The sequence below is a fragment of the Nesoenas mayeri genome (genome assembly GCF_963082525.1).
Source record: "Nesoenas mayeri genome assembly, chromosome: 14".
Classification (NCBI taxonomy): Eukaryota; Metazoa; Chordata; class Aves; order Columbiformes; family Columbidae; genus Nesoenas; species Nesoenas mayeri.
This window is the reverse complement of record NC_137556.1, coordinates 7359483-7369828: the sequence shown is the minus strand read 5'-3', so window position 1 is coordinate 7369828 and position 10346 is coordinate 7359483. Positions and strand designations below refer to the sequence as shown.

Below are 10346 nucleotides of genomic sequence, written 5' to 3'. Positions count from 1 at the left end.
AGCTTTAATGGTGATTAAGCATAGGGGAAACAGCGCTGCAGTCCCTGGGCTGCGGTGGGTCCTGAGCCGTGCACCGAGCTCCCTCTGCCGCTGGCCTGGGCGCAGAGCCTGTCCCCAAGAAGCAATCTGAGCAGAGAAAGCCCACTGTGGGGAGACAGAGTCAAGTGTCAAGAAGCACCTGACGGTGCTCAGGGTCAGCTGTCCTCCTCCACAGGGTGTATGGGTGGGAACGAGGAGGAACAGGAGGTGCAAAGAGCCCACAGCCGCCTCCACTGTGGTCACAGAACCATGCAATACTCAGCCGTGGAAGGCTGCTCTTCAAGGGGTGCCAGGCACCTCCAGCGATGCAGTGCAGCGACCACAGCCCATGGGACAGAGAAAAGAGGGCAGATGGGAGCTGGGAAGAGATTCATCCCTCTCCTCCCTCCCAAAACTGAAACCAGAACAGTTCCTCCAACACCCACCAGGTCCACATGTGCAGAACTGGCCTCCAGCACACACCCAGGGAGCCCCCTGAGGGAGGGACAGGTATCCCAATGCACCCCGCTTCCCCCACCCCTCACAGGGCCAGGTGGCAGAGGCGCATGGGCTCCACGTTAACCCTCCCGTCACTGAAGCAGGTGCTAAAGAAGGGGCAGTATCTCTCCGCAGAGACCTGGTGGAAGGTGAAGAGGTGGGACATGTCCCCAGCATCAAAGAAGGTGACAGTGCCCTCCTGGCAGTCCAGCAAGACCCCAACTTTCCAAGGCGGGCGGCGGGGAGTCAGGCGCACCCATGGGGTGGTGGTGGCCCAGTACTCCGTCCTGTTCCGCAGGCGAAGTGTCCAGTAGCCGTTCTCCGGGCACAGCTTGACCTTCGCTGCCCGGTCCACAGACTCAGCGGCCACCCCCAGGTCCCACTTGGTTTTCCTGCCCACCCAGACCTCCCAGTAGTGCCGGCCGCTGTTGAAGGTCTGTGCGCCCAGGACGTTGACGCACTGGAGGAAGCGCCGGGGGCTGCTGGGGACAGGCTGGGCTCGATTCCTCTCTGTCACTGCCGTCAGGTCTCTGGAGAAGACCAAGTTGGGGTGGGCTGACTCAGGGTCGAAGGTGAGTGGGGCAGGAGCTGTGGAGATACCGAGCATGGCATTTTACTGGTTGTATCTTCCCTCTGCAGAGCACCCCCGGCCACCATCCAGCACATCCATCCCTCACACAGATCTGCTCACCGGGACAGATGGACCGCAGCATCCTTCTCCAGAAGATGTACTGCAAGGGGCCGCTGTGGCTGTCCCTGTAGTGCTCCAGGTTGAAGGCAGGCTGGGTCTCAACACGCACCAAGGGCCTGGGGCAGAGAGAGCAGCGCGGGAAGAGCACGGTCAGGACTGCAGCACACTGCTGCATGCGATGGATTTGGTAAATCTCTCCAATGGCTGCTTGCTCTCACTGATGTGGTGCTACCCCCAGTGCAAGCAGCTCGGGACAGAGGTGTTGCGGAATGAGACAGATCCAGCGGCACTGTTCATAGAGAAGTGACTCACACAGCACACCCCAACAGGACTCCCCCCATGGGTGAACAGGCCAGGCCTGCACCCCACTGCAGCCCCCAGGGAGGCAGGGACAGGGACATGCTCCCCTGTGGCAGCTCTGACCCTCAGCTACTTGCAGCCTCAGACAAACCAGCACCTCAGGGTCAGTTTTGTAGGCCCATAAGTTGCAAGAAGCCAAGAAAGGGCAGGGAGAAGACAAAGCACCCAAAGTCTGTGGCATCAGCCTTGCTCCTGCTTGCAGTACACATGACTCTTGCACCCCTCCCAAACCAGCATGTCTCCTCCACCTGCTCTTGCAGCCCGGCCATCTCGACACATGTGCTCCCTGGGGACAGCATCCAACACGTGCTGGGGACCAGCCCACACCTCTCACAGCGCCAGCAGCTCACTGAGCCATTTGTCATGCTTTTAAAACTTGAGGTAAGATCCCTCTCCCATGTGGTCCCAGCCAGGGACAGAGATAAGCTCCTGAAAAGGGAATCAACTTCTTTCATGCCAGACACGTACCTGATATCCAGGCTCTCCACCTGCAGTGAGGAGCAGAGAGAATTAGCAGTCACTATCTGTAATTCATGCAGCTGCACAAATAAGCTCCCTGTCCTGCCTCCTGCTGTCACGAAGCACTGAGACAGGAAACCAACCTGCCAGGAACCCCCACCCTGGGGGAAGCTGCCTGGGGACTGCAGCCAAGGCAATTTCACAAGGGCTGCAGAGGAGGAAGGCTCTGAGACCCACCACAACCCTTGTGGCTAAAGCCTCCAGACTCCAAGTGCAGATAATCCACAGTGCTGGCAGTAAGAGTGACTTCCAGGTATAGTCTGGTGCTGTCATTTAGGACCCTCCCCATCCCACATCCTGAAACACCCCTCAGTCTCCTTCCAGGGTCAGCCAAGGATGCTCACCTCCAGCAACGACACTTCTTCCATCTTGCTCAGGGTCTGCTCTATGCGCTCCATGTCCCTCTGGAGCACCGCCATCCCCTCCTCCAGCCGGAGGACGTCCCCGTGCAGCCGTGCCAGCGACTGCTCTTCCTTTTCGCCCAGCTCTGCCAGCACAGCTCTCTCCTCCTCCTCCAGGATCTGATGAAGGCGGGCAAACTCTGCCCGGATCTTTAAGTTCAGCTCCCCAGACACCTTCTGAGCAGAAGGAAAAGGCAGAAGATGAGTCTAGCAGTTAAAACACACAAGTAGGTGCACAGGATGGCTGGGCCCATTACTCTGCTTACAGAGCTCTGGCAACTGGAGAGTCTCACACATACTCACAATTTTTTGTATGGAGAACAGGACACAAGGACAACTTTCAAGGCTGCAGAGCCAAAGTGGGGGGGGGCAGAGGGGGGAAGCTCTACCGATGGCTTGGTCACCTTAACTAGAAATCCCTGCACAGTCACAGCAGGAGCCCAGAGCCCTCTCCCACACCACCAGGAATTTGCTTGTGTGCATGACTGGAGCTCTTGTACTTTTCTGGAGCCGCAGACTCAGCTGTTCAGGTTAGTCAGGATTTATTTCACATTGTGCCAGACCCCAGGCAGAGCTGCCTGACACTGGTAACTTGCTCTTTTTCTTTGACGCCTCCGTCTCTCAGGGTTCCTGTTTGTATGGGAGAGATGGGGGAGCTGCACAAACTTATCTCTTTACTTAAGGCTGATAAAATCCCATTCAGCTCTTTTCAGGGCCACTTTTTTCCAGTTGTTTGGTCGGCCAGCCAACCTTGTGGTGCCCCCACTGCCGTCCTGCCTGTTTACAAGAGACAGCCAATGACGTTTTATTTTCTCAGTCTTTAAGCTTTTAATACCAAAGCACAACCTTGGCCCTCCTTGTTTTCTTGAGAAGCGCTTCCTGAAACGCACATCCCTTTGTACCAGCAGGAAACTCATCTCCCCCAGAGTCCATCTGAAGCTTCACCAGCCAGCACGTCACCCCAGCCCCGTTGGCTCTAGCAGGTGCTGACACACCACAACCCCAGAAGATGCGCACGGCCGCCTCCTTCAGACTAGCAGTTCGCTCCTGTGCTCTTGAAACACCTCTTAGTCAGTTCTTCCACTGCAATGGGACATCAGATGCATGTGCATGTTTGCTAACTCTTTTTCATTAACCTCAAAATTCTATTCCAAATCTGGCAGCACAGGCAGGGGGGATCAGAGACGCCGGTCAGAAGGCAGGTTCCCATCAGTTTTGTCTCGCCTCTGAACTACTTGTGTTTTCCTTAAAGCCTTCCTTGGCTTTTAATACTTCTACGTGACTCAAGAAGGAAGCGTAGCCAGCCTGTGGCTGTTCTTGCTTCATTCAGTGACTAGCAGGCAGCGCTGCCACTCAAGAGCACTCGGGCTCCTCAGATCATCCCAGAGCTTCACAGTGAGTCCAAACACAGCCCTAGTGACAAAGCCACTGCTCCCTGCAGCACCAACGCTGCTGCTCACCCAGCTCCTGCAGCTTTGCTGCCACCCCTCCAGAGCTTCCAAGAATTAACCCTCTCCCACAGTGACAGTGCTGTGGGGCCACAACAGGCTCCTCAGCTGGCAGCTCTTGCCACTCACCCTGTCCCAGCTCTGCTGCATCAACACACCTTGTAAACACTGCATAAAGAAGTGCCTAATGCCCCTCTCAAAACATCCGCTGAATATTCAGTAGTGATGGGCTTTGGCACACATGTGGAGGAGTTTGTTCAGATCCCTACATAGCCATTAGTCTAGATTTTTACAGGAAGCTGAGCTAAATCTCAGCTGAAGTGATACACAGATCCTTTATGAATATCAACCCTGATGCTGTACAAAAAGTGGCTATCACAGGGCATTACCGTCAGGCCACAGATATCTTCCTGCACCGTATGCTTCCTCTGTAAGAAGTTCTCCATCTCCTTTTGACGAGCTTGCAAAGCATCTTCCAGGTGCTTCTGCAGGAATGAGGAAAAGAAGGTGAGGAAACCACTCCACTAATCTGCTGTGATGCAGGAGCAACCCCAATTCCTGAAGCCAGCATTAGAGGGTGGCTGCAACAGGATTTCTTATAAAGGCAGTAAGGAGAAGAATGCACCCGATGCACAGGCTTGAGAACTATATTTGTGTGCGCAAAATGAAACAAATCTATTTTTGAGACTGGGATCTCCAGCCCCGTGTATCTTTGCAGAAGGTTTGACCCCTGCATGCTGTTAACTGGCACCTCACACAGCGCACCCAGCACAAGCAGCCCTCGCTCCTGGTTGTGTGGGGAAACAAATGCCAGAAAAGAAAGTGTGCAAAAGGCAGACACCTGGAAGGAAACAGGGAGAGGGAATGAATCAGGAAGAGACGCAGATGCCATTGCAGGGGGGTCAGGTGAAGCACACGCAGGGCTGCGGGAGGAGTGGTTGCTGGGCTTGCGCTGGCTGCACAGGGCTCACACAGCTCACAGCTCCTTCTCCTCCAGCCAGAAGCCTCTCACCTGCATCTTTTGCCGGTGCTCCTGAGAGCTGCAGCGCCGCACCTTCTCCACCAGCCCTGACAGCAGGTAGTGGGTGCGGAACGCCCGGCCAGGGAACTCGCGGCGGCACTGGGGGCAGGAGGGGACGCGGGTGCAGCTGTCCCAGTAGCCCTGGATGCAGGCCTTGCAGAAGTGGTGCATGCAGTCCAGCATGACGGGCTCCCTGAAGAGGTCGCAGCAGATGGCACATGTCAGCTCCTCCCGCAGGCTCCGGTCCTGGCTCCTGCCGGCCATACCTGCTGGCACACCGGTCCCACACTGAGTTTCCTGCCACCCCCATCCCCAAGGCCCTTCCCCTCCCGGCTGGGGCAGACCTCCACCCTGCTCATACCGGGCTCTGCTGGGCGCTCCAGGGCACGGTCCGGTCACGGGAGCACGGGCAGGCGGCACAGGAGCTGCCCAGGTGCCGGCCCTGGAAAACCCCAAACGCTGGGAAGCGCGGGGAAGCTCCGGCAAAGGGTCAGTCCCTTTGCAAACAACTTTCGGTTTCACATCGCTTCAGCGAAACTAGTCAGCGTTCAGCAGGGCCCGGCCGCGTGTCCCTGACAGGGCCCCAGGGCAGAACACGGCCGCCCCGCAGCCCGGGGAGCCTTGGGCTGCACCCCAGGCCCGGCGGCACCGTGTGCTGCAGCCCCCCGGCTGCAAGGGGCCCCAGCCCCGCGCTGGGGAGAGCCCGCTGCACCCCCCGAGCCTTGAGCTGCGCACCCGGACCTGCACCGCGCAGCCCTGGGCACAGCCCCGACCACCCCGGGGGTCCCGCCGGCCCCCTCGATCCCCCCAGTACCGCCCCCGCGCCACCGGACACGCACCGCGCCGCTCGGGGCCCCCTGTGAGCCTCCGCCCCGCCCTCGGATTGACGCCCGCCTCGACCAATCGCAGCGTGGATGCACGGCCCGCCCGTCCTCTCATTGGACGGAAGCTGCGGCCGGGGGACTGGGCGGGGCTCCGGCATGTGATGGGGTCATGTGTGCGCGGGCGCAGGCGCTTGGCGGGGCTTCGCGCGCCGCCCGGGGGGCAGCCTGGTGCGGTGGGCGTGGAGTTGCGTGGAGTTGCGTGGAGTTGCGTGGAGTTGCGTGGAGTTGCGTGGAGTTGCGTGGAGTTGCGTGGCACCGCACGGCACCGCGCTGCACAGCATTGCGTGACACTGCGCTACCTTGCACTGCACGGCACGGCACCGTCCCTGTACTGCTCGGCTCCTGCACTGGCCCGCTGCTGCATTCAGCAACGGCAGCCTGGGAATGTGCCCAGTGAAATACGTTCCTCGCTGTTCCCCAGTTTTCCTTCCCCAGAGGTCTGATGCTTGCAGGAGCTGAGCCAGCTCTGCGGGTCACCACACCTTCAGAGAGCGAATCAGACCAGTGCTTCAGGGTCAGAGCTTCAGGTTTTGTCCAGTTCATCACAAGGGCTGCAGGGTTGTTAGCAGAAGAAAGAAGGATTTTCATCCTTATCTGGTCACATGGTGGACCCTGAGATGTCGTGGGAAGTCGCAAACACCGGTGAACATGTGGGAAAAATCGCAAGAGCTTTCAATACTGGATGATAAATAAAACTGACAGGAGGGGAGGCATAGGGACAAGCAAGAGTTGCCATCTACCTCCTAACCCCTGCAGAAGAGCAATGTGCCAGGCACTGTCCATCTACTGCCCTCCTCTTGCTTCTGCTTTTCTGCACCCTCCTGCTCTAGTTCCCGTGGTGGCAGTAGGACAGGGGTGCTCAGCCCCTGCCCTCACCAGGCACTGGGGACAAGAAGCACTCGCTGGGCAGGAAGTGTTTCCAACAAGCTGAACCTGCTCCTGTTGCCGCCCTTTTCCCCTCTCCACTGCACAACTCAGTGCAGTCGTCCTGGGAACGTCACTAGGACGGTGGCACCAGGACCGAGGGATGACACAGGGATCCGGGGATAAACGAACAATCTCCCCTTAGCTGTGACTTGATGCAGCAAAACCTCATTCCCCACAATTACAGAGTTTTGTGCTCCCAGTCGGCTGGATGTCCCTGTTTGAACGGGCCGGGGTTGCCGGGAGCAGTGGTGGGTGCCAGCCCATGCAGCAGCCGCTGTGCAGCAGGGAGCGCCCGCGCAGTGGGACAGCGGCTGCTCTTACGTGTCATCCTTCTGCCACGCACCGGCAATCCCCGAGAAATAGCTGCCTTTGAACTGGCGGATTTTGGATGGGAGATGAATCATCTTCCTCGGTGCATCCTTTCGAGAGGGAAATAGCTTCATCATCCGTGTCCAGCCTCTGATCTCCTGGCTTTGCCACCGTTTCTCCAGGAGGCAATTATAGACTATGCATAGACACACACATAGCAGCAGACAAGGTGCCCAGCCCAGGATGCGCAGCGCGGTGTGAGCCAGGGTGCAGCTTCCTGGCCTGTTGCAGCTTGCAGCGCCATGGTCCATTATTGGTGTGGCTCCGCACAGAGGTAAAAGCACCAATAATTGCTTTTCAGTAGAGATCTGGAATGTGCTGTGGAAGGTTATGTTCCCCCAGCAGCTCAAGCTATCAGTGCTGGGAGATGTCCTTGTGAATCAGCATCTGTGCTGTGTTTGGAGAGCTCATGCCTCCCCATGGGGCTGGTGACAGAGCCCAGGGAGGTGACATCCCCCAGCCGGCACCTCCATGCATGTAGAGACAGCTGCAGGCCTGTTGTTTGCAGAAGGTGAGTCCCTCTATAGCCAGATAACTGAAGCTTCACCCTTAAACAGCAGAATTTGGGATTGTTCAGCTGATGGTGAGCTCCCCAGTCAGCTCCCCTTAGTCGCAGCAGGACCTTGGTCCTGGGCGTTCTGTGCAGTGTGAGCAGCTGGAGCATCCCCTGCTGCAGCGCTGGGCTGGGGCTGCAGCAGCGGACACGCTGGCTCTGGGCTGGCACGGGGCTGCGGACGCTGCTCTCACAGGAGTGGTGCTCTGTGCCAGGGCACGGCACTGTCACCTGGGTGGCACCCAAGGGAGTCCAGAACCACTGGTGTCTTGACTCAGTTTTCCCCAGCAAATGATACTCTCCCCAGTAACTCTCCTTGCTGCCAACAGGACCATGAAAAATTACTTATCTTTGCAGATTTGAGCTGCAAACACAGGTTTGGGAGCCAAAGGAGGAGCGGCACCATTTTGCCATGCACTGCACAAATCCATAAATCCCAGCAGAAAGTTCTAATACAAGCAGGGATGTCCTTGTCATGGCCATTTAACTTTCTGGGACATCAGCTACGAGGTCTCAAGCTAACAGCGAGTGGCAGCCATTTCCCAATGAACACATCTCCCATCTGCGGATTGAAAACACGCGCCCGAGCGTCTCCTGGTCTGGAATTCTTGTTTAAGTGCTCCTGGCATCTCCCTCCTTTCAGCACTCGCTTCAGTTGGCAATCTAATGTTTTTCTTTCTTTTTTTAGCATGTTCCTCTTGGGAGGCTCCAAGCTCTGGGCTGGGACCTGAGAACGCCGTGTTTTGGAGAGCCTGATTATGCACTGGGGAGATGAAGGATAACGTGGATCAGGAAGGGTCTGGATGAAAGCTCATGGATTGGCTCCAAACCTCTTTGTGGTTCTCCACCCCCTGCAGTAATCACGTATTCTTGGAGACGGGTGTCAGAGGCATGGTTTGGCCTTACAGAAAGAGGGGGATGAAAAGGGGAGCGCCGTGGTCCGGAGGGTTTCACTGGGCTCCCAGTGATACACAAGTGGAAGGGGCAGAAACTGCTGATCCACAGTATCAGTCCCTTGTGTCAGCTCTCCAAACACAGACAGAAAAGCTCAACAGGGCTTGAGGAGCTTTGCACTTTGATTTCCCTTTTCCCCTTTGTCCTGAGGACTCGATTCCTCTCGATCCCGCACGGCTCTGCCTGAGGGGTGCGTGGTTGTGGGGCAGAGGGGTAAATTGGGGCTGGAGCACTGGGGTCCCGCAACAGGGAGGTGCTGGGCAGCCTCTCTGTGGGTGACTCTGGTCTGGGCCCCCCTGCACCCACCAACCCCTTCCCTGCAGACTGGAAACCTGGAGGCAGAGGGTCCTCCACACACGGACATCTGGCCGAGATGGTGGTTTTGGTGTGGCTGTAAGGGAACAAAGAGCAGCAGCACTTGGCAGTTCCCAGCTCAGCTGCCCTCTGGGGTTTGAAAGCCCATGTGTGGGAGTTTGTTTTAAACACAGTCAAAAGACTTATCAGTGCTATCAGTCCTATCCTCTGTCCTTGCCCTGGAACGCTTCAGCAGTCCTTATTTCTACATTTCAGGCACTGAGCTGAAGTAAATCTGGTCTTTTCCACATGCTGCCCCAGACAAGCCTCAGGGGAAGGGCTCCATGGGGGTGAGGATGGGGCAGCCTGGAGCCCTTCCCACTGCCCATGGCATCCCTGATGGGGTGGGAGCATGGTGAAAATCTCCTGACATCCACAAAAGCATCTTGCAACCCAGGAGACTCCGCTTCGGTGGGCTCCTGCCTGCTCTCTCCTGCACTGAGACCAGAAGGCAGGAAGAAATGGGAAGGGAAAACAGCAAATAGAAAGGAAAAAAGTGAAAGAAGAAGGGATGAGGTGAATCAAGGTAACAGCTGGATCACCGTTAATGAACATTACACATCCCTCCATGACCTCAGCTGTAGGGACATGATTTAAAAGTCTCGGTTAGAAAAGTGAGCAGGAAATGAAGCAATGCTCTGAGATATGATATCTTCACATAAATAACTGGAGGAGGAGGGTGACCAAAAGGAATGCCATTATTTGCCAATATTTTCTTCCCAGGCCCAAATGACAGTGCTGTTTTGCTTAGGCCAGAGCCTTGTGCTCAGAAAGCATCCAGCTGGTCTCAAGTACTCCTGTGAACCAGCAAGCACGGTTCAGATGAGAACCAGGTAGAGATGGTGAGAGGTGTTGAGCAGGTTCAAACCAACCCAAACATGAAAGGACCCAGGTCAAGTAAGGCCAGTGGTCTAAAGGTTTGTGTCACCTTGTACCTCCTGTGTGCAGGAGCTTTTGGAGAAGGGTTGGGGACCAGCTTGGACAAATCCAGCTCCTACTACATGGGGGTTTGCACAATGGGACTGGGGTTCTGTGAGTGCTGCATGGCTCTGGGAGCACCAGCATTGTGAGAGGGTTTAACCCACAGCCCTATAGGAATGGGTGATTCCCTATAGGAAACAGGTCCTGGAGCAGGCTCAGGAGGAGCAACACTGCTTTAATCACGGCTTTTGTTTTTTTCTCAGGGATGCTCAAATCGCTCATTTCCTAGAGATCAGATCCACATGGCTGCTGAACTTCTCAGCACTGTCTCCCTCCCCAGGACTCCTCGTGTAACCCATCACGAGCTGCGCTGCCAGGTGGTCTGACACGGCAGGATGTGAGATTCCCCATGCTATCCACGCAGGCAG

General features: G+C 56.6%; 1 protein-coding gene across 1 annotated transcript; it reads right to left on the bottom strand.

Annotated features, from left to right (window-relative positions):
* LOC308045665 (zinc-binding protein A33-like) lies at positions 1 to 5938 on the bottom strand (the record flags this gene model as incomplete). Its single annotated transcript, XM_080353096.1, is given in 8 exon segments — positions 1 to 1104; positions 1208 to 1323; positions 2036 to 2055; positions 2431 to 2664; positions 4325 to 4420; positions 4948 to 5222; positions 5796 to 5916; positions 5918 to 5938. Coding segments are annotated over 8 exon segments (1428 nt in total). The 3' UTR covers positions 1 to 559.
* Between the last annotated feature and the right edge of the window lie 4408 nt (positions 5939 to 10346).